We start from the raw sequence: 25,534 nt of genomic DNA, 5'->3' as shown, positions 1-25,534 counted from the left end.
TGGTTTACTCAGGTCGACCTAGTCTAGACTAGACATTAGGTCGACCTAAGTTGAGCTAGTCCTCCCAAATCGACATAGTCTTAGACTAGATCAACATAGTCCCTGGCAAATCTAGATCTCAGGGCCCAAAAGTCCTCAGAGGTTTAATCAGTGTATGATCATTATGCAGTCGGCTTGTATTGCTTTCACACCCACAAACTCGTATATAAGGAGACTCGGAAGCTTCATTTTCATATCTAATCTCAATCATTGTTCATGCACTCAAGCTCTTGCTCTCAAGTGAAGAATTTTGTCTTTTGCAATCAAGAAGTTCAAGCTTTCAAGCCTTTTAAAAGCATTCAAGCAAGGAGATTTCTATCTAGCATTGAAGAATCCTTTGTGAGCATTTCATCTTCAAGATCTAGCGTATTATTGGGCATCAAGGGAGGAGATCCACACTAAAGCATTCATCATCTTCTCCATTGATGCATATTCATATCCATGGCACCATCATGGAATTATGGCAGATCCGTTGCAAAGAGTGGAGATACCCTACATTCTTAATTCAAAATCCACAGTACAACAACATTGCATTCACACGGACAAGGTGAATCCTAACATTTATCTTGTTATTTAGAGTCATTTACATTTAAATTTCTCATTTACGGTTAATTACTTCACCTAGGGCTTGACCAAGGTAAGCCCTCATCACGCCCCAACCCCCAAACCTTTTTATTTCTATGTTGATTTGCAAGTTGGGAGCAAAAAGGATTATAGATATGGAACCTACAGTTCGCAAGATTTCTGGAGTCATCGGTTTCTAAGTTGTGGACTACGTCAACCTCGCTTAGGATGTTTTTCCAAGTCGATCGAGTTCTTTTGTCTTCGAATTCGAGGAGATTTTTTCGTTTTTTTCCTTTCGTCATTTTATTCTAAGATCCACAATCGAAAGTTGAGAAAATATTCAAATCCAGAAGTTCTTGAGTAAAATTACATCTTCATCTATGCATTTCAAGGTGATTTTTTCATATCTTCACCCTAGGTTTGAATCTTAATTGCGCTGATTTTATTTACATAGCATCTAGATTTACATCTCCGAAGCAATTAGTTCAATTTCATATCCATGTTATCCTATCATAGGGCCAAAGAGTACATTTCCTTGTATTGTATTCCCCCTATAATCCAGATTTAGTATTAACACCCTTCCTCTTTTGGTCCTAGCTAATCTAATTTGGGTTAGAAGTGGAATCACATTTGGAAATTCTCCTCTTTCCCTTTCACATTGCAATTGAATGGCTTAGTGACCAAGTAAAGTGGAAGTCTACATCTTATTTAAAGTGCTTCCATTTTAGCACTAAACATTTTGGTGAACCTGACGTCTTTCCCCTTTCTTTTTGATTTTGGAGTTAGATCCATTCATCTCTCTTCTTTGGAGTCAGATCTCCCTTATTTTAGGTGTTTACCTTCTTTTGATGAACTCAACTTGTGCCCATTATTTTTTTGGAGTTAGATTGTTTGTTTGGGTGTTACCTTCTTTTGGTGAACCCAACTTGTGCCCCTTCCTTTTTGGAGTTAGATTGTTTATTTTGGGTGGTTACCTTCTTTTAGTGGACCTGTCCTTCTTATCCCACTTTCATAAAGTTAGATTTGGCTATCTTGTGTGTGGTTAGATCTCTCTTTTATGCTCTTTATTACATTTTCATGGTTAGATCTCTTTAGGGTTTCCTTTTGTGATCTCCCTTTTTATGAGCTTAATTACATGAAGCCCAACCTGTTAGGCGAAGCCATAGAATCAGGAGCTCCTTTAATCATGATTCCTCTGTTCTTCCTAGGACTCATGATGACACATCTTTTCTCATAGTCCTAATCCTATCATGGAGCATAACTCATCCCATGATGATGATGATGCTTTAAGAGTTCCTCCTTTGCAAGTTGATAAGCTTTCTAGTGAAATTGATAAATTGGAAACTTGAATTGCTCAAGAAAATCAATATCCCGATAGCGTTGCTGGTGTTGAAGCTCTTAGAGAGCTTGTTAATAATGATGACAAGAACCTTTCTATCTTGCATGGTATTTCTAACCTTATTAATTCTCATACTAGCTCTATGACGGAATGTGCTCAAGAGTTAGGATATCCTCCTCCTTCCACAACTGTCGAACCTTCTATCCCTATTAATACCACTCTTTCAAGCATACCTACCTATGCTCTGTCTCTTATGACTACTTCTACACAAGTGTCCACTCCTTTAAGTGTTGGTCTTCCTAGTCTTTCACCTCTCGTGAGTGTTGCTCCTAGTTCCATTCCTTCTTCATTACCTTCATATAATGCAGTTTCTTTTACCTATTCCAACACTTTACCCGTTCCTTCTCATCCTCTGTCAACATCTTTACATATTCCTTCCACTTACTATACCTTTCGTAATACATCTAGCATACCTATGTTTACTAGCATCAATTTCGATCCTACCGTTAGTACCATGGTTCAAAGTATCTCAACTTTACAACAACTCACACATTTAACTCAATCTAAGTACAATATTCCTACATGTGATGTTGTTAATCCCCTTTCCTTAGAAATCCTTCGCGTTGTTATTCCACAACATGTTGAGGTACCCCGTCTTGAGACTTATAATGGTAAGGGAGATCCCGTAACTCATGTTAAAACTTTCCAAACTATATGTAGTGGTTTTGCTCATTACTATAGGCTTATGGCTAAGTTGTTTCCACATACCTTTAGGGATAGAGCCTTGCAATGGTATGACTCTCTACCTCTTTATTAAATTGATTCTTTCCAAACTCTTTGCTAATGCCTTCATTCAACAGTTTCAGAATAATGGTCCATAGGTTTCTTTAGATGATTTAATGCATTGTAAGCAGAATGTTAAAGAGAGATACTAAATTTATTGGTAGATTTAAACATTGTATGATCTGGTTTATTTTCCTGTGCTTGATCATGATATTCATTGTATCTTTATTTCTAATGTACAAAAAGACATTAGGGATAAGATCCTCCTTATTGAGTTTACCTCCTTTTCACATCTATGTGTAGTGCTTCACCATTACCAATTACAAGTGAGTCAACTCAAGAGCTATACTTTGATGGCTCTTGTCTCTAGTGATAAGAGTGATGCAACTGGGAATTCAAACAAGGTTTTCTAAACCTAACAATTTCATCAAAATAAAGTCTACAAATACAATTGATGATCAAATGGCTATTATGTCCTAAGGTACAACTACTTTTTCCTCTACATTTTTCCCTAATTGTCAATATACTCAATTATCTGAGCCTTTGTCTAAGGTGATGACTAAGTTGATTCATGCTCGTATCCTTAACCTTCCTCCTATTTGTCCTATTGTCCTAGTAAACCTTGGCCTAAGTCTTTTGTTTCTAATGCTTTTTGTCAATATCACCTTCAACCAGGTCATGATACTCAAAAGTGTTATGGTTTGAAGAATGTTAAATGGGACCTTAGTGATTCTAAGGCTATTTTTGTTGATGCTTATGTTAATAACACAAATAAGTTTGTTGCACCACCTAATCAGAATTTGCAGATTTATACTAATCATTCACCTTCACAATCAATGAATGTTACTTATCAACCTTCTTTCGATCACCATATTGATTATGATGAGAAGATAGAAGAAGCAAATCATGTGGTTAATCATGTTGAGTTAGACTCTCAACCTCTGATTTCTTGTCCACTTGATCCTAAACAAACACCTCCTATCATTAACTTTAGTGAGCCTGATATGTTTAAGTCACCTAATGGTCCTTTTACATAACTGCTAGAGTTGCTCGTATTCCTTCTCATGTTACTTTGGTTGATCCTTCCTCTGTTGTGAATGTTATCACCAAAGAACACCTTTTTTACAAACGATTGCATAAAGACACTTATGATTCAACTCCTATGTGGATTCAAACTTATTGACGTCAAAGTTCCATAACTTTACCTATTGAACTTTTTGGGAAAGTTGTTTATACTACCTTTGTTGTTATTCCTAATTCTAATCAATTTCAAATTAAGTTGGGTATCCCATGGCTTTCTCTCATGTAAGTTGTAGCTTCTCCTATTCATAAATGGCTTAAATTTCCTCATGATGGAGACATTGTTACTATTAAACATTCTCTTTATAAACCATCGCGTCCTAGAGATTGTGCTGAGATTGGGTTTTATTGGTCGTCTCGTCCTGAAAAAACCTACACGTCCCAATCATCTTTATATAAACTATCAGAATTATAAAACAGACAAGATTATGGAACTTAGTTTGCCTAAGGGTTGTTCACCTCTAAACCAAATATCAACATTCGGAAATGCTCGGCTCCTTTTGAAGCAGAAATCAACCTTTTGACTTCTTCATACAAGGTTGCTTCTAACAATATGCCAAACTCCCTCTGAATCAAATATCAACCTTTTGACCTCCTCATTCAAGATTGCCTCTGATGAATTATCACACTCCCTTTGAATGTTAATTCTTCCCCTTTGAAGAAATGCAAGTTGTTGTCAAGATCTTCCTTTCTTGAAGGTAATCTCTTATGCTTCTCAATCCACCCTGAGAGCATTTCACAGAGATTAATGGTAGTTCAAGACTATTTCAAAGAGAAATATCAATGCTTGAATCATACATGATTCATTATCCCAATGATATAGCATGAATTAACAACATTAAAATATCAAGAACATTAGTCAACCATAAAGAATACTTCTTTTTGTAAGTTAGTCTTCCATTAACAATTTTTCCTAATTTTTCTCACAAATGAAATTACCATCCACTTGGATTGATCACACCGAAGCATCTACTAATGATCTAGTTACTGTGCGGCCTACGGCCCTTGCCATCATTCAGCATCTATCTTTAGCTCAGTGACATCAATATCATCCTTATCATTAGTTATGACATTGTTATCGAATTCTCTACTCACAAACTTCCATCAAACTATGTGGGGTCCAGCTAAAATGGTTTGATGCACGTGCAAAATTACTTGTGCTCCTTCACCATCATATTTTAGGTGTATCTTGTTGTAATAGACTACGACCATCAAGAATACTAACATAGAGTTGTATCTAGACAAGGAGTGGGTCTAGAATATGTCAATTGTCGCCAATTGTTCAATCCAAAGCCTAGTGCTTTTGTCATGCCTATGGCTCTCCTCATATGAAATATTCTACTACCAGCAACCATTGATAAACTCATGCCTCCCTAAGTTTCTTGTTCATGGCCCTTGTTACCCTCCCTTGTGGAGCGACACAGCTCGCGCCTTTATAGAAATTCCTCCACTGATTGAACCCCCTTCACTCCACCCACTAGAAAAAAGCCAGTGTCAAGCATTCCTTTGGCACTGAGATAAACCGCTCCTCGTGTACTCTATAATTTTCATGAGTGTTGTGATCTACTACTGGACAGGTTGGAGGTGAACGCTAGTGTCAAATTTAGAAATACAAAATAGAAGGTGAATCGTTGAATCAAATGAAATCTATAAGCATCTCCTAGTTTTCAAACAAACTCTAATACCATGTTGACTTTATGGTAGTGCTCATTAACAAAAAGCAAACTATTAGATATGTTGCCTTCTTAACCATAGATGATAAGCTCTTATCATCACCCTCGAGCACACTACAATTCGCATAATTCATTACTATCGATGCAAGAATGGCCTTGCATATATATGAATCAACCCCTCCTAATAGACCTCCATACGGCCTTGTAGCTTTGGCACCAAGAATAGGATTAGACCTATTAATTACAAGTTGCATTCATATAGGTCTTGCCTAATTACATAATTGCATGTTACATGAATCGCCCAAATAGGGCCAGACTCAAATAAGGATTGATATGACAAAGTTCATTAGCAATATGGCTAGGGCCGACATGCAAATTAGCCATTAAGTGTACTAGGTCAGCCCTACAAGGGATCCGACCTAGCTACACATCAACAAATTTGCAAAAATAGAAAATACTCAAGTCTCAAAATTGCTATTACACAATTAAAAGTCATACTAGAATTGACATTTAATATTTTCATATTTTCTTCATCAAAAGCATCATACATAGTCTGGAGTACTTCACATTTTGCATCTAAATATTTAAATGCATAATATAGAAATTTTCTTCAAATATTCATCAAGAGATTTGATGAGAATTTTAAAGTACTGCATATTTTATTTTATATGCATGCACATATAATGGTATCTTTGCTTGGGTAACACCCTCCAGCCCCTTGGGTGCTCATGTTCACAATAGGTTCTTCAGAAAAAAGATCCAAAAAGAACCCAACCATCCAAGAAAATAGGAAGAACCAAAACCAAAACCATACCAATTCCAAGATCTTTACCAAAACAAGACATACAAGTGACTTATATTTCATGATTTTCCTTATAAAAAATGCATGTGTTGAGATGCACCAAAATCAAGGAGCCATCTCTAATTTTAAAGAATAGTAGAGGCCAAGAGTTCTTTGCCTTCCATTCCATTTATAAATCTCAAAATGAATGATTGTTTTGACAAAGATATTTTTGATTGTGATGTTGAAGAATAAGATACTAATGAGGGTAGTGGGATGTTGTTCTTTGACTAAGTTGAGTAAGTTCATATTCTTCTGATCATAACACCTATGCTTTTCATTCCCTAGTCTCTTACAATAAGCACATCTCAACTTCTTTATGAATGATTCCTTATAGAAGCGGACTTGGACTCAAGGGCAGTGAGATGTTGTTCTTTGAGTAAGTTAATAAGTTCATCAATCCTCTTATCATAACGTCTGTGCTTATCATTCCCTAGTCTCTTACAATAAGCACATCTCAACTTCTTTGTGAATGATTCCTCATAGAAGAGGACTTGGACTCAAGGAGTATGTTGTAAAGGAGAATCTCTTAAGACAATGGAGGCATCAATGTGCTCATTATTGCCAACTTTGTTTGTTCTCTTGTTAACAAAGCTACAAAACCATCAAGAGAAGGCATTTTGCATGCACTATCTAGAGCATCCTTAAAAGCATAAATCTAGAAAAAACACTAACTGATGAGGATATGCTTTGAGAGATAAGATAATGATATTAATGTCCAACAAAAGACCACCAAAAGGTTTGTGGGACTGTAGGGTTACAAGAATAAGGCTGATAACAGCAAGAGCACCCAACGGTGCCCAAAAACAAAAGCATACAACAAAACAAGAAGAAAAGAAACAGAGAGAGGCCAAGACAAACGACTAGGAGTCCTTTCAAGGCAGAAAGAAATCAGTCACAGAAGGATAGGCGTGCCAATGGGTAGAAGCTCTGCTCTGTCTCTGAGAACTCGTAGAGGAGTGTCATTGCTGCAAATAGCCAATACAGGATCTAATAGATCTAGCAAATCTAGAAAGACCAAAGGAGCTAGTAGAGCTAGACGACCTTTTCACACCACGCAAAGGAGATAATGGTGTGAAAAAGGTAGTAATGAGTTGAGTAGAAGTATGTCGGTGAGGAAGCACTGACTAAAGAGTGATATCACGGAGCATAGTAGCCTCCTGAAGATAAAGTGCAAGACATCACTGACCATAGTAACTAAAGAAATCACAAAGAGAGAAACACTCAGAACAAACAAAAAAATTTCCCTCTGATTTCATAGTAGATAGGGCAATGGAAAAGAAAGTGAATCTCAGTCTCAATCTTAATCTCATCCAAAGTGCATAACTCACAGATCCGTCCTCCACCGTCAATATGATGGTCGATCTGAGCCCGAAGACGATGAGAACCAACTCTGAAAGACCCTAGGGAGATACGAAAGGCATGAGCCCACCGCCGAGAAAGGTAGCTAGGATGAACAATAATCCCATCAGAGATCTCCAAAAAGTGCTCTGCATAAAAGGACATCCTCAGACGTAACCCATTAGGCGGGTTAATCCAAGTAGTGGCAATATACTGTCTGTAAATGTCAAGTCTAACATGCTCATTTAACTCATGCCATGAGGGGAGAAGATGAGCAAGGGCATTCAGCGAAAATTGGTAAGGGGGGAAGCGGTTAATATCTATTCCAATCGAGCCCAGCAAAGAAGAGGTCTGTGCATACCAACAGCAAGCTCAAGAACTCGCAATAGTAACCGAAGAATAGTAAGCCAAGTAGGAATACCGAACACGATCACCAGCCAAATCCGCAAAACCACGTAGACGTTGGAGGAACCAAATCAAATCAAACATGGCCGCAAGACAGAAAGGATGAGCATCGAACTCAGCAAGAATGATACTATGAGGAGTAAACTTGTGACACCTAATGATGCACTGTAAAAGCAATGTCTAAACCCACTCGACCGATGCACAATCAGAACCAAGGAGAGACGAGCCCCAAACCACAGACCCATAAAGAATTGTCAGTTGCACAAGGGATTCCAAAAGGGATAACTTGGATGATGTATCCTGAAAGTGATGTCTATAGCATTGTTTCTTAAGCATAGCAAGAGAGCCCATACCCTTGTTGACCAAGGGCAGAATCGTCGGTCTCATACTGAATAGTGGCCCAAAAAACCTAGCCCCCAAATAAGTATAAGATGAAGTGATCTCAATCTCCTATCCCTAAAGAAAAAAGTGAAGATGGGAAATCTTCAAGTGGTTAAAGATCATGACCCGAGTCTTACTTAGGTTAACCACAAATTGTCACCGGTCACAAAAGGAAGCCAAGCCATCAAGAAGCCTTTGTAAACTGTCTGGAGACGAAGCAAGAAGAGCAACATCAACCGCAAAAAGAAGAGTGAAGACTTCAGAAGAAAGTCCTCAAGCTCATCAATATATAACCCGAACAAGGTAGGAGAGAGAGGACATCCCTACTTGACTCCAATAGTGCTATGGATCGGATCCAAGAAACCCTCAAGGGTTTGAGGGTTCTGAATCTGCCAATCACAATTTCATATAATCTAATAATAGCGGTAAGTAGCATCTTAGAAATACCAATCTCGGGAAGCCTCTCAAAAAGATCCATCCTAGGAACAGAATAAAAAGCTTTGCGAAAATCAACAAAGCAACAGTAAACTTTCTCCGATCTGTGTCTAGCCTCCTTGATAATAGCCTGCAAAGTGAAGATGTGATCCATGCTCTGGTAGTTAGCCCGGAAACCAACTTGTCCTCTAGCCCCACAACCTTTCCTATCAAGTTCACCAGATAGCATAGCATTAAGGGTTGTCACATAAAGTTTGGCAAACATATGCCCAACCATGATGGTTCTGTAATTCCCCCGATCAGAGATCAGACTGGTCTTGTGGATAGGATAAATGAAATGCTTGGACCAAGAAATCGGGAACCCAGTGCAAATCACTTTGTTGAAAAGAATAGTGAGATAGGGGCCTAGAACCGAGGCACCAAACTTGAGGAGCTCCACCTGGAAACCCTCCTCATTCGCCGCTCTGCTACATCTCATGGATCTGATGGCCTCATAAATGCAAGAAAGGGTGAACAAGTGGCAGAAAGGAGGCGGGAGGGGATGAAAACAAGGTTGCCCACTGATGTAATAAATAGTCACGGTGTGGGAGGTGAGGAAGCGAAAGTCGAGGGTGGAGGGTGGAGGGGAACAGTGGGGAAAAGGGGTGCACCAAAAAAGTTGGGGGTTGCGGATCAAAGTGGAACAAAGGGATTTGCACTAGGAAGCAGTAAAGGAACGTTTCTTATTATGAAGAAAACGAAGGTAAAACACACGAAGGCGCGCAAAGTCGAGGGAGTGAGCCTCAAAAGAAAAACACGAGTGATGGAAAGCTTCGTAGTCCACATGGAACCATTGGTTCATGAGACAAGTATTACAGCATTTACTACAGAGGGGCAGTGAAGGACAGTGAGGAATGAAAATGATGGCGGACTAATAGATGGTCGTGGCAAGTAGGTCAAACATGGAGATGGCCTCACAAGAGTCAAAGAAACATGCAGGGTCGAGAAGACTCAAAAGATGAGGAAAAAAGCTCACAATCGCCTTCAAGAAATCGAAACTGAATGGGTGAACAAGCAATAGTAGACAAGAGATGAAATGACGGGAGAGGGGGCAGAGCAAGAGGAGAAATGCACATACGAATACTAAGGAGAGCATGATCCGCAAGAGGAAGGCATAGGATGGTGAAACTATGGATATTAGGGATGAACGAGGGACAGGTGAGGGCATAATCAACAATGCTAGCAACACCACAATGAGGCCAGTAAGTAAAGAGCTCAAAACCTGGAAAGCAGGAAAGACTGTTCAAGATCACAATACCAGAAGACTCACATAGCTGCAGTAGATGGCAACCATAACAAGAGAGCGGTCCAAGAACATCATCAAAAGAACGCTGAAACCCCAAAGTGGTCAGATCAATCTCTGTGAAGTAGATAGAATAGATGGAATTAATTGTTCATCCTCTTTAGTAACCAACATTTTGTCAATTGCAATCTAAGAGAACTGAGATTTGTAAAGAAGTTCAAGATTTTTCATAATCCCTACTATTAGACTTGTTAGTTCATTCTCCAGTCCAAATTTCCTTGCAATATCTAGCTTATCAAAAAGGCTCTCTAAGGTAGTACAAATTTCATTAAGATATTTACAAGTTAGCACATTATATCCAAAAATAGAATAAATGGTCATAGTAAGAGGGTCAAAAGCTACAAATCTTCTAACAAACCATTTGCTCTTTTTTACAGCACCTATGGTTGCCATATGTAATCCTTCCAAACTTCAACTTCAACAAGATACCCATATCTTATTTCCACTCAACATAGTTCTATGGAGTAAGACGCTCAAACTTTGGCAAATCTATGACAAAAGAAAAGAATAAAAGTTGATTACCCCTCACAAACAATCACTTCTTTGTTCAAAACAAATTACCATTATTTTGCAAATTCAAACAAATGTAACCAAAATGTAGCAAACTTGCTTCAAATTGAAATAAAAAATTCTAGAAACAAATTTTCAATATGTGCATGAACTGAAATGAAGTGCTCCTAAATACCTTTTTGATGCCACTCAAATCACCATAAAGGAAAATCCAGAGTGAAACATTATGAGCTTGGAAAGGTAAAATTAAGATTTGATGTCCACTGGAAAAAAAGTCAGCATCAGATAGCAAAATCATTGAGAGATACCAATACCACTATGAAGTTAACAGAATCAATTTTTTGTCAATATTTGGTTTGAAAAAAATGGTGTCCATATGAGAAAGTTGAACCACTTTTTAGAAAAGGCCTATATTAGGCATTTTGCAACAAAATAGAGCCTCCAAGGGGCTGACTCTATAATATCCCTCCAAGAGGACTTTCTTTTTGATACTCAGGAAACAAATAAATATTAATTATTTTATATTAGTTTAGATTTTCTTTTTAACTAATATGAATTAATTCGTAATGTTTATAGTTTTAATTTTGAAAGTTAATAAATTAAGCATATTTTAAGCTTATTTATGTTAATGCAGTGGAAATTGATACATTAAGTTTATTAAGCTTAATCTATGTTCATAAATCAAAATCGGTTCAAACCAGTTCACGAGATTTCCCCCACTTCCATTATTTTAAAAAGTCATGTAATTGAGTTTGAAGGATGGGGGAATGACATTGATTGATAATTAAATTTAAATTATGCCCCATTTTATTTTGTGATGCAAGATGCTCTTGCTTCAAACTCCCCAGGTAGATAAAACGTATGTCCCATACTTTGATGCCAAAATAAATATCTGCACCCATCTTCACCTTCACCAAAGGCTTCCAATCCATCAAGGACAAGAGAACCAATCTGCAAACCCACAATCTTTGCTTCATCCATTCAAACATATCATAATAGAATGAATCTTAGCAACCCAATTAGAAAGCTTTCTCCTAGGAACAAACTGAACATAATGCTTCACGAACAATCTCTACAACTGATCACAACCACCAACAACAATGTCCTCGAACATGAAATATATGTCAGCAACATAAGGTAACTCCCAAACCAAATCAACATGTAAGCTCAAATCCATAATAAGAGCAACATGTAAATCCTCAGCCATGTCAACCAAAGGCAAATCAATAACATACAGATCTGCACTACCATGTCGATCCTCAACCATATCAGTAACTAGTGAATCCATATCAGCAACATCCAACTCCACAAAAGAATGTCCAGCAACAAGTTAATCCAATACAACATCCACATCACCAGCAATATGGAAATCCATATCAACAGCCATATAGAAATCCCCATAGTCAGCAATCTCATCATCCACAATAAGATGCTCTGCAGTTTCTCTAGCAGATCCATCTAACTGATCATGAAAACAAATATCATCTTCAGCTCTAGTGAAGTCATCCTTTACCTCTTCCTTAACAACAATGTATCTTCTCCTCTGCACAATCTTCTTAACTGGCCAAACCATTCTCTTTCGGATCAGTATACTGCAACTCCAGAAATCTCTGCGAAACTCAATTATCACTTCCTTAACTCGATCGATCAAACTAGCTTCGAACCAAGAAAATGTCTCTGAAATCTTTGTCTCCACCACATCACAGAGATATACAATCATCCTAGGGTCCAATCCTCTGGAAGCCATCTTCCAAGATCTTTTCAAACCCTCTGCAATAAATTTCCAACCAAATCCAATCTTCACTCAACAAGATCAACAAGCCATCTTCACAACCATCTCTCCATATGAGGATCCATTTGCAAGTCCTCTGCAATTGTAAGTCAAAACCTTGATCTTCCACCTTACAACAAAGATATATATAGGACTTCAGAATGAACAATCCACCACAAGATCGAACTCTACCCTGATACCACTTGATGCAATGCAAGGCAGGAGAAACCCCAAAGAAGATGTCCTAGACCCTAGCAAATAACCACACAATGGAAGAATAACAATAATACAAAGATTCAGATCCAAAATAATGTCAATTCTCATAATATAATCATAAGATTTACATCCAACATACCCGGCTATAAGGCCTTCTAGGTTGCAACCAAATACATAAACAAGTACAACAACCGCTCTACAAGATCCCGCAGATCCAAACCCAAGCTAGCCCGGATCCGTAATCTAGTAGAAAACCCCAAGAATAATTAAACTTGTGCTCGCAAGCCGCCAAACAACCTTGTTGTTTTTCCAAGCCGCAACAACTAGCTTTGCTCAACTTCACTCTTCACAGATACTCCTCTTCTCCATGTTGGATGAATAATGACTCTAGACTCCACAAGACCCTCTACTTATACTAAACCAAGCCACAAGTCGGCCTAGCATAAAAGTAATTAAATAAACACTCATTAAATACACCTTCAAGCCACAAGTTGGTTTGGCAACAAGCATTAAATACATGAAATAAGGAACTTTCCACTAACTTCTAAAATGCCACCTTGGTAAATAAAATTCCTTTTTCCCTTTTTTTCTCCATTATTATTTTTATTATTAATTTTTCCTCCAATTTTTGTCAATTTCTCTCTCAATTTTTTTTTTTAAATTTATAATTTAAATTAGGCCCCTTTTTATTTTGTGATGCAAGATGCTCCTACTTCACAATGTCCTAAGAAGTACTCAAGCTCAAAAGGAGAAAGGAGAAATCAATTAATCCAAGTGGAAGATTGTGAAAGTGTCTCCAATGAGTAGTGTTGCACCTGTTCTTGAAGGAGAAAACATGATGATCAAGAGGACACTACTCAAGGTACCCTTGATGCAAGAACCACCACAAAGGAAGATATTGTTCAAAACACAAGGTAAACTCTGAAAATTATTGTAGATTCTAGACCAACAGAGAATGTAGTTTCAACAGTAATGGTAGAGAAGCTTAAATTGAAAAGGCTACCTCATGTCACTCCTCACAAGACTTCCTTGTTGAATAAGAGTCAAACCTTTATGGTTGATGAACAAACATTGGTTTAGTTTGAGGTAGGGGAGTACAAGGATATTATTCCAATGGATGCCTGCCACATGTTATTGTGTTGCCCTTGGCAATTTGATGTTAAGGTACAACATGATGGTGAGAAGAACTCTTATGTTATAACCCCAATGGGAGACAATTTAAGATGGATCCTCTACCACAACACTTAGGAGAGAACGAGAGTGAGTCCAATGTGATTGTGATGTTGATCAGTGGTGAGGAGTTTGTAGAGTTAATAAAAGAAGAAAAGTTTCAAGGGTATGCTCTAATGATGAAACCAAAGGATAAACCTAGACTGCAACCTAAGGATAAGAGGGAAGGTACCATTAGAGGTGCTCCAGTTGTTGGATAAGTGTCAAGGTATAGTTGTGAATGATGCTCCTAAATCCTTACCCCAATAAGAGACATAAGTCATCAGATAGATCTGATACCAGCAACTGCCTTGCCCAACAAGCCTGTGTATAAGATGACTCCATCTCAGCTGAGGAGATTTCTAGGCAGGTTAAGGAAGTGCTTGACAAGGGTTTACTCAAGAAGAGTTTAAGCCCATGTGCAGTGCCTACAGTTTTAGCCCCAAAGAAAGATGGCAAATGGAAAATGTGTACATAGTAAGAGCAATAAATAAGATCACTATAAGGTATAGGTTTCCAATGCCAAGGATAGAGGACCTCATGGACTATCTAGCAGGATCTTGCTACTTTTCAAAGGTGGATTTGAAATCAGAATATCATCAGATTATAATAAGGCAGGAGGATGAGTGGAAGACTGCCTTTAGGACCAATGAGGGTCTTAATGAATGGCTTCCCATGCCATTTGGCCTTAGTAATGCTTCTAGCACCTTTATGCGCCTTGTGAAAGAGGTATTGGTAAAATTCATTGGTAACTCTGTTGCGGTCTATCTTGATTATATATTGATCTTTAGCAAGATTAAGGAGGAGCACTTCAGGCACATTAAGCAGGTGTTGGAAAAGTGGCATGAACACAAGTTGATGATCAATCTTGAGAAATGTGAGTTCCTTAAAACTGAACTGGTATATTTGGGTTTTGTTGTATCAAGGTTGTATTAAGATGGATACTTCCAAGAAGGAAGCAATCCTTGATTGGCCTACACCCAAGTTAGTTGGGGATGTGAGGAGTTTTCATGGTCTATCTACCTTTTATAGTAAGTTTATTAGAGGTTTCAGTCACATCATTGCTCATGTCCTCAATACCATTAAAGGGGGACTCAGGTGTAAGTTTGCTTGGACTAATCAAGCAGAGCAATGCTTTCAGTTATTGAAAAGGAAAGTTGCATAGTTGCCTACTCTAATGCTTCTTGATTTTTATAAAGTATTTACTGTGGAGTGTGATGCAAGCAAGCATGCCATGGGAGCAGGGCTTGGTCAAGATGGGCATCCTATTAATTTCTTTTCAGAGAAGTTGAATTATAGAAAACGAAGGTATTCTACATATGATTTGGGGTAGTGTGAAATGGTACATGCCCTCAAAAAGTAGAGGCACTATCTGATGCCCAAGGAGTTTATTGTGTTCATAGATAATCATGGCTTGAGTTTTCTGAATGGACGAGAAGTTTAATCAGAGATATCTCAAATGGGTGGAGCAGTTGCAGGCATACACATTTACCACTAAGCATAAGAAAGGGGTCACAAACAAAGTTGTAGATGCTTTGAGTAGAGGAGTGCTCAAAGTTCAAGAATTCCAGCTACATAGTGTGGGAGTTGAATCTCTCAAAGAACTTTATGTAGGTGATCCAGATTTCAAGGAACCATATAACATATGTTTGAATTTTGCGAGAACCTTTCATGTGAATTTCTCCATGTACTACAGATAGGTGTTTTGTGTAAAGGACACCAGATGTGTGTTCCGAAATGTTCTATAAGAGAGAACATTATCAAAGAAAAGCATAATGGAACTCTTGGTACTCATTTTGGTCTTGATGAGACCTTGTAGCAGATGAAGATATACTACTATTGGCCTAAGTTGCCAATGGATGTCAGGGAATTTGTGTCTAGTTATCAGATTTGTCAAAAATCTGAAGGTATTTCATCCAATGCATGGTTGCATCAAATCTTACGTTGTTCCTACAAGGCCCTGGGAGAGTGTGAGTACAGATTTTGTTTTGGGCCTTCCAAAGGCTCCTAGGGGATTTGACAGTGTATTTGTCATTGTTGATAGATTCAATAAAATGGCCCACTTTGTGCCTTGTAAATGCACAAAAGATCCATCAAACATTGCAGGTTTGTTCTTCAAGGAAGTTGTTAGAATACGTGGATTGCCTCTTTCAATTGTTGCTGCTAGGGATTTTAAGTCTGTTGGTCATTTTTGGCGAATCCTGTGGAAGAAACTTGGGACACAATTGTCATTTCAATCTATCTACCACCCTCATAGAGATGGCCAAACCGAGGTGGTAAAGAAGTCCTTGGGCAACCTTCTTAAGTGTCTCACAAAGCAGCATGGAATGGCCTGGGATTTGTTGATCAGTCCAGCTGAATTTGCATTTAATGATTCAGTAAACAGGAGCACTAGGAAGAGTCCCATTGAAGTTGTGTATGGCTTTCATCCAAGGGGAGTTTTGGAGCTCATTTATCTTCAAGGCATTGAAAGGAGAAGTGCCCAGGGAGACGATTTTGCTACTTCCATAAAGAAGAAGATAGGACCTCTTTCACAAGGCGCATAAAGGTGCTAGAAGCATGATTGGTTGACATATTTTCAGCCATTCACAAATTTAGTCATTTTTGGAGAATAGCACACCAAATTCAGAAAAAAGCAATATAAAGATTCATAATGGAGGAAGGAAATTGATTTTCCTTGATGTGCACTATGTTCAAGGAATAGAACTTAACCTTCTCTCAATCAGTCAAATTCTAAGACATTGTACTTGGCTAGATGTAACCTTCAATTCAAATCAGTTCAGTATCATTGATCGGGAAACGCAATCTACTTTTTTTGTAGGTGTTGAGGATCATGGTCTTTTCAAACTTGTTGACTGTAGTGATTCCAGGAGCTTGCTATGGCAATGTACTGCTCCTCTATTAGTACACTCTGGCATTAGTAGTATGGGCACTTGAATGTGCGCTATCTATGTTAGCTTGTTCAAAAAGATCTTGGATTTGGTTGTCAGAGATTTAGACCCAAAGCCTTGGAGTTTGAGAAGCATGTCAAGCTGGAAAGCAGCATCCCAATAATTTTTCAAATCAACTCCTAGAGAGCTTCTAAGGTATTGCAGCTAGTTCATGCTGACCTCTATGGGCCTGAGGCTACTCCTTTTATTATTGGGTCTAGGCATTTTCAAGTTTTTGTTGATGATTTCAGTCATAAAATATGTGTATTTACTTCGTAAAAAAATCAGAGGTATTGTTTATTTTTCAAAGTTCAAAGCATTTGTAGAAAAAGCGTTTGATTGACATATTGTCATTCATAGAACTAATAATGGGGGAGAATTTTGTTCTACGGCCTTCTCCCATTTTTGTGAACAACATGACATAAAGTGCCAATTAACAACACCCTAAACACCTCAGCAAAATGTTGTAGTTGATCGTAGAAAACACACCATCACTGAAATGGCTTGGTCTATGCTTAAACAAATGATAGTTCCAAAGAAATTTTGGGCTCGAGTCTACACTACCGTTTATCTTCTCAATCACTCTCCTACAATGCTTCTCACGAAGCAAACTCCAGAAAAGGCATGGTCAGGTTGTAAGCCCAAAATCAATCATCTCAAAGGTTTTGGCTCCACTGCCTTCGTATGGAGTTCTGATGCTGAATGTACCATGTTGAATGCCAAGAGCCAAAAACTCATGCTAACCAACTAGTGTGACAATCACAAAGCGTAATCCTCAGTTGACATCAAGACTAATCATCTCATCTTCAGTCGAGATGTAGTCTTTGATGAGGAACAAGAGCCACTTTAACTCTCTCCTCTAATTATGGATTCCAAGAATTAGTCTTTTAATGCTCCAAAATTGGGTGTTCATCTTCCATTAGGTACACTTGATAGGAGGGCCCCAGCTATTCCTAATCCTACCTCTCCACCAGTTCCTTCTCTCACAAGATCACCCAAACATGTAGCTTCAACACTTGATTTCCCTCAAGATTAATTTGATCTTCTATTTGATGATCATGTTGCACCTTTTACTTCTGATGTTGGTACTTCTACTCTCTGGCCTAAATGGTGGGCTAAGATGATAGCTTTCATGATGTTGAGTTCATTGAGGGTAGAAATGCTCAAGAAAAGAGCGAACCATCTGATCCCATAAATTATGCTCTTATGGTCAACATTCACAATGTATATGAGCCAAAAACATTCACAAAAGCATAAGGAATACCTAAGTGGCAAGAAACTATGCACAGTAAGCATCATAGCCTATTGAAAAATAACACTTGGGTTTTATCAAATCTTCCTTTTGGAAAGAAACCCATTGGATGCAAATGGGTCTACAAAGTCAAATACAATGTTGATGGTACTTCAGATAAGCAAAAGGCTCATATTGTTGCTAAAAACTTCTCTCAATGTGAAGGAATTGATTGTGAAGAGACCGTTGCTCCCACAACAAAGATGAGCACCATTAAATTAACTCTCGCCATGGTAGTTCAATGTCACTGGAAGGTCCATCAAATGGATGTAAACAGTGCCTTCTTGAATGGTGACTTGCAAGAAGATTTGTACATGAGGCAACCTCCTAGATTCAAGGTTGTCGATCAAGAACAACAGGTACTCAAACCGGTGAAGGTACTCTAGAGCCTCAAACTAGGTCCTCAAGTATGGTAAATAAATATTAAAAATACATCATAGATCAGGGTTTCTAGAAGAGTTTCACTCAAATTTGTATGTCAAGACTCAAAACTACTAGCAGTGATATCATCATTCTTGTTATATAATTTCATGAATTGATTATCACCAATAGTTCCACATCATTGATTCAGGGAATCAAACAATATCTATGTCATCCTTTTTACATGACTGACATTGGGCTTTTGCACTACTGTAGAGGTGTCGAGGTTTGGCAGCAATCACATGGCATCTTCGTCTCTCAGCCTAAGTATGCACGAGATCTGCTTGACAAATTCATAATGCAGGACTGCAAACCTGTATCTAGACCTAGAAAAGTTTAGTCTAAAGTTGTGAGTCAAATCTGATTCTTTTGAGAATGAATCCACATCTAGGAAACTAATAGGCAGCTTGATCTATCTCATCTCCACTAGACCTAATCTCAACTTTGCAGTATGTAACATATCTCACTTCATGACAGCTCCTACTTCAGATCACTGGGCTATAGCGAAGTACACCCTGCATTATGCCAAGGCACTCCTGACTTTGGTATCCTCTATGGATGAACCAAAGATCCCGACTCATCAATTACAAAGATTCAGATTGGGAAGAATTTGTTGATGACAAAAAGTCAACTTCTAGGTATGTCTTCAGTTCGGCACAGGTGTTATAACTTGGACCAGTAAGAAGCAGCAAGTTATTTCTCTTTCCTCAGTGGAAGCTAAATATTGGGGAACAGTCAAAGCAAGTTGTGAGGCAGTTTGGCTTTGTAGGATACTTTCCGACATACATATGTCTTATGCAAGCCCTTCATCCCTCTTTTGGGACAATAAGGTGTCCTCAAACTAGCCAAGAATCTAGTCTTCCATGAGCACACTCAGCATATTGACACTTTTTGTCACTTCATCCATCAGCTAACTGAAGATGGATCCATAGATTTGCAATATGTTCTTACAAAAAACCATATTGCTGATATTCTCACCAAGTCCCTACTTCCAGAGAAGTTTGTTAAGCTTAAAGCGCTTCTTGGTGTCATATTATACATATTGACCATTAAGGGAGGTATTTGACATATAACTCCTTAATATCTTGTTATTTATTATTAATTTAATGGTCAATATTGTAAATCTTAAATATATATTAGAATGTTTCTAATGTTCAAGATATTCTTTCGTTATTAGAATGTTTCTAATAATAATTGTTTCATAATAGAAATATCGTCTTTCTAAACTATAAACGAGCTTCTTGCTCATTCATTAATTTATCCTATATTCTACCAATCAACTGTGTATCATATGTGGAAAATTTTGCAAGTTTTGAAGCTTTACATGCATGCTACTATGTGTATGTACTGCACACATCTCTTTTTCATAAATTCGTTCTTCAAAGAATTCAAATTAATACTTATACCTTCAATTGTTTAAAATTATGGTACACAAAAAACTCATCACCCTCAGAATTATAAAGATAGTTTACTTGATGGACCAGAAAAAAATAAAAACAGTAGTGGAAAAGCATTAACAAGACACTTACTGGGTCAAAGTTAGGCTGAATTATCCCTCTACTAGGTGATGCTTTCTTCACTTCTGCTATTAAAGCTGGTAAACCAGTTTCTGCCATACGGACTTTTAATGTACCAATAAAATCTCTGGGAGGCAATGCATGTGACAAAGCTTCTTTCACACTTTCCAGATGCATGTTTTCTTTCATCTATTTCAATCAAAAAAAAAGTGTGTAAAAATCTAATTGTTTGAATAATAACAATTATCAGACAAAACAGAACACAGTTTCATAATACCGAGAAGTAAGTTAGAGAGCATTCCAGTGATTGTCATCCCATAATATAGTTGGGTTGGACCACACAAACCTCGACCACCACTCATCATTTACTGATGCAGAAATGCAGTTGAAGACCCTCACTGCTCCATTCTCACACAAAACTTAATGGAGTGATTTGTGTTGAATAGCACAACTGAGGAGAAAAAGAGCTGCAGATGAGGCAAAAAGATGAGTGCTGCCTATTTCATCGGATTTCTTCCTTCCATTTATTTCTCCAAGTTTTACTGTGGATTTCCAAAGGCATTTATTTCTCCAAGTTTTACTGTGGATTTCCAAAGGCTTGACTGTTAAGTTTCTGTTTTGACAGTGATGATTTCCTAAATATTAGGAGCATTAATAATGCTGATAGGCGATTCACAGTTGTATATGGGTGTGAAGAATCTGTGTACATAAAAGTCCTTGTAATTTATACTCATGCTCATTTAAGCATTTTAGACATTATCTAAAATTATATCATTTAGCAATTGAATTTAATATCTGTTTTAATGCGTACATATTTTTTGATGGTGGATATATCAGTGTAAGAAACTCTACCTGTAAGAGTTTGGCAGTAAAATTTTTGCTTTGCAAATCCAGTCTGATCTACCGATCAGAAAGAAGCAATACATGTCCGGAATATGTACTTGTAATGGTGATGTTTTGGGATGCATGGAACTGAACCGGAGACGTGTTTGAAGGTGGGACAGTCTTGAAACAGCAGATTTGAATGTTCATGAGAGCATGTGTCTATAGGCAAAGGGAGATATAATGTCTGTGCTGGTCATGTCATATGACTGTCTGCATAACATAATTTTTGTAAGGATAAAATGACCTTCCTCTTTGATATTATTTTCTTTGAGATGCATGTGTAAATTTTTGGTGTCCAGTTTTTAGTGATGGATGTGATGAAATCTAGTAGCTGATTGTCATGTCCCCTAAATATGCCCCTAGTTAATCTTATTAATAAGGAATTAATTATTTAATACTAGTCAGATATGTCCTGTACTAAGGGGATCACCTTTTGGTGTAGTGGTGTTGTGGTTGCACTTTTAATGGTGCAACCAAGGTTCAAATCCCTGGTTGGCCCAAAACAGTGTTAATGCTAGTTGGGCCCATCTTGGTTGTCTTGCGTGGTGGTGGATAGGTGCACGCGTACTAATGGAGATTCTGGTGTTCAGGCCAACTGCTGATGGAGATGGAGATAACGAAGGTCAACTGTCAAGATCGTCACTGGTCTAGGAGTGCTGGCAGACCCTGTGTCGGACCCACGTCGGGTGTATTGGTTGTGCCCCTCGGGCTTGGCGTCTCTGCTGGGCTTCTGCGCTCACAGGTCTTGGGTGTTGGATTTGGGGATGAGGTCCCCCAGATTTGTAGACTCACTGGTTCGTAGCTCCAGTCAAAAGCAAAATATAACCTATCAAAACAAAAAGTCCTGTGCTTATATTAAATAATTAATATTATGATTGATAAAATAATTAAATTTTTAATCGTATTATTGTTGATGCTATTTGTTTTTAATAATCAGTTTAGCGGTTCAACCAATTACTGGATTTTTATGGGAAATAATTGTGAATAAAGAAGGATGTCCAACTTGAGGACAGGCAGACTAAAGTTTAGAAAATTGATTGCAAATAATTGCAGAGGGATCAATTGTTTCGCCAGTTTAATACCTGGCCTGTTGGAGCCAATAACTATATTGCAGTATACAGAAGTTAACACCAAGAAGGAAATTGATTGATAGACATTGTTTGTATCCTGGTACAGTTGACATAATCCATCTTATGAACATGTCTCAGGTCACAGAAGTTGGAAGTGAAGCCTTTGTCTTCAATTGGAAGCAGCAAAACACCATTACAGTGCTAGGAGGAACTCACCCCGATGCTCTTGACCCATCAGACTTCGTTGCTGAATCGAATAAGAGATACCCACCTTCAATTAATATGGTGTGCGGTTGTTGCCAAGACATTGGAAATGTTCATAGACAGTCCTAGTACAGAGCAAGGTACACAGAATTGATAAACCAGATCACTTGTGGCAAATGGAAGAAGCAGAAGCCACCATCGCAATTCGTTCATATTTCATATGCAGAACTGGACACGACTGTGTTGGTTTGCACAGAGTGGAATCTGGGCAGTGCATTGTTCCTTGTGCAGTAGAAACACTGACATTCATTCACGGGGTGGACTGAGCAGAAGCCAAACCAGGCGACCAGTAACTGCTGCACAAAGCTGTACTCCATATTCTAACACAGGTGCATACTTCTAAGTCAAATCTATGTATTTGAATTGATGCATATAATAAACTTGATTACCATTTATCAAGTGTTTCCAGTGTTAAATCTTACTGTTTCTATACGAATGCTGTGAGTACTGTTAAATAAATTGCACTGCAAATCCTGTATACTCTGGAAAATCTGAACTGTTGATGTTGGAATAGATTGTTATACACAAAGAATTCCGAATCTGTAAACTTGGAATTTTACAGTGGTATCAGAGCATAGAATCCTGCCAACCTGTGTATGAACTAGCATGAGTGGGCCTACCCATAACTACTACCTTGGAAGAAACAAATCAATTCTAGAATTTGAAATAGGAGAACAAAATATTATGGGGGAACAACCAGAAAATATTACTAAATCTGTAATCACAGAACTGGCTAGGGGTCAACAAGAGTTGCAGGAAAACCTTAACAGGATAGTGATGCTATGGATCAAATTTTGACTACCACAATAAATCAGAACCAAAATGGGTGTTAACATGACAGAGAGGAGCATTCAGTTAATAAACATACAGAACGAACAGATCACACTAGGCCGTCTATGCCTAATTTTATTCCTAAGGAGAGACGGCCAGAATGGGAACCCTCTTTCCGGGCACTAAAAGATGAAATATTAAATGATTGGAGGACATTAGGAGAATAAGTCAGATCGGAAATGACGTTCAGGGAATATTGTGATATTAGAATGAAACATAGATCACACAGGCCAGAATAACAATAATGAATTACAAAGGAAAATAGGGAAGGTTTCTATACCATACTTTGATGGGACTGAAAAAACTACTGGCAGGGCTTGGGTACAGAAATCAGACACATACTTCCAATAGGCATGTAGCCTTGCACTTAGATTGTATAGCACATGAGTGGTGTCACCATCATCAAAGCACTTTGGGACTTAATTGTGTAGGTACCTATGCAGAATTTACTGAATGTCTCATTGATAGATTTGATTTGAAACTCAGGATCATGAAAACCAATAGGCATGTAGCCTTGCACTTAGATTGTATAGCACATGAGTGGTGTCACCATCAACAAAGCACTTTGGGACTTAATTGTGTAGATACCTACGCAGAATTTACTGAATGTCTCATTGACAGATTTGAAACTCGGGATCATGAACTACACTTGAAGGAATTGACTCAACTTAAACAAATAGGAACAGTTGAACAATATATTGCAAAATTTGAAAAGCTTAATTTATTGGTAACAGAAGTATCAGAGCAACACAAACAGTAATCTCCATTGATGGGTTGGCAGATTAAATAAAGGGATGCACCAAATCTTTAAATCCACTTACTCTACAGATGGCAATCAAAAAAGCTAGGGAGTTCGAACCTTCATCAAAAGGAAAAGGTTCTTATAGAGGTCCTCCACCAAAACAAGATAAAGAGAAGCAACCATTTGTCTGAAATACACCACCCAGGAACAAATTAGACATTGAAGAGCATAAAGAACTCAGAAGGAAGGAATTGTGCTTCAATTGTAGAGAATCTTGGGGACCAGGTCATAGGTGCATGGGAAAGGGACAAATACACTATATTGAAGTTATATCAGACACTGAGGAAGAGGAAGCAGAGAAGGTTGAACATGAGGTTCCAAGGGAAACAGATAAAGATAAAGAACATGAAACTAGACATGGGATAATAGCATCTATGTCCAGCACACCACACTATTAACATTTTCCGTGTAAGCGGTGTATTTATTGCAGGGGCAGCAAATTATTGTGATGTTAGAAAGTGGTTCAACGCATAATTATATTGATTTGGCATCAGCTGCTAAACGTGGATTGCATACAGTGATACATGAAGAATTTGATGTTACGGTTGCAAGTGGTAATCTATCTTCTACACATAAGGTTCCCCATTTGAGCATTAATCTTGGCATTTACTGTTACTGATGGATTTTATGTAGTTGATTTGGCTGATACAGATGCTATTTTGGGAATACTATGGATGGAAACACTGATGAATATACATAGAGTTTTAAACAATGGAACTCTGCTTTCAAAGAAGATGGTAAAAAGGTGGTACTCAAGGCAATGTCCAATAGTGGTCCCACAATCGTGACTGCAAAAAGGATGGAGGCTATTTTCAGGCATAAGGATGTTGCTTGGTCAGCTCAGTGATTGGTTTCCCCTGAGGTAACAGGTTTTGAAAATAGATGTTATCATGATGATTTGGTTAAGGTGTTAGATAATCATAGTGTGGCTTTCAGTGATATACCCCCAGGAAGACCACCCGACAGGGGTTTTGAACATACTATAGTAATGGAAGATAATGCAAAACCTGTCATAACTACTCCATACAGACATCCTAAAATTTTGGGATGAGACAAAGAAGGCTATTAAGGAACTTTTGGATATGGGACATATCAAGCCAAGTTCAAGTCCTTTTGCATCATCTGCGGTTTTGGTCAAAAAGGACAGGACCCTTCAAATGTTCATCGATTATTGTGCTTTGAACAAGAAAACTATAAAAAACAGGTATCCAATTCCCAAAATAGAGGAATCATTCGATAAGCTCCATGGTGCAGTATAGTTTTCAAAAATTGATATAAGATCTAGGTATCATCAAATTAGATTACAAGAGCAAAATATACATGTTAAATCTGCAACTTATAATCTTACTGATCTGATAACAGATCGGTCTGATCTGTTCTTACATGACTTAGTAATCCAGATATCTTTACATTATCCTCTTAGGGATATCGGCGTCTACAATTAGGATTAGTTTGGATTTAACTAAACTCAGTTTGTGTTAAGTTAATTTTAAACTTATTGTTCCTTGGAAAAGTCACCGACTTCTAGGATTGGTCAAAGATTGTTTTGGAAGGGACATGTCCCTAGGTCTCTCTATTTATAATGGGTATGTTTG

The 25,534-nt window shown here is 37.9% G+C and overlaps 1 protein-coding gene across 2 annotated transcripts in view; it reads right to left on the bottom strand.

Moving 5' to 3' along the window:
* LOC149553507 (indole-3-glycerol phosphate synthase, chloroplastic-like) overlaps positions 1 to 25,534 on the bottom strand; it is a 237,079-nt gene that overhangs the window by 117,008 nt on the left and 94,537 nt on the right. Inside the window, exon 3 of one of the 2 annotated variants that reach the window (XM_089788933.1) lies at positions 20,100 to 20,276. The exons of the other annotated variant lie outside the window; for it this stretch is intronic. Within the exon in view, the coding sequence (XP_089645059.1) occupies positions 20,100 to 20,276 (177 nt within the window). The remainder of the gene's footprint in view (positions 1 to 20,099; positions 20,277 to 25,534) is intronic. 2 annotated transcript variants of the gene reach the window in all.

This window comes from Cupressus sempervirens, chromosome 6 (assembly GCF_028749045.1).
Source record: "Cupressus sempervirens isolate cs-2001-9-10 chromosome 6, ASM2874904v1, whole genome shotgun sequence".
NCBI classification, from domain to species: Eukaryota; Viridiplantae; Streptophyta; class Pinopsida; order Cupressales; family Cupressaceae; genus Cupressus; species Cupressus sempervirens.
The sequence above is the reverse complement of the archived record's forward strand: the minus strand, read 5'-3'. Positions and strand labels throughout refer to the sequence as shown.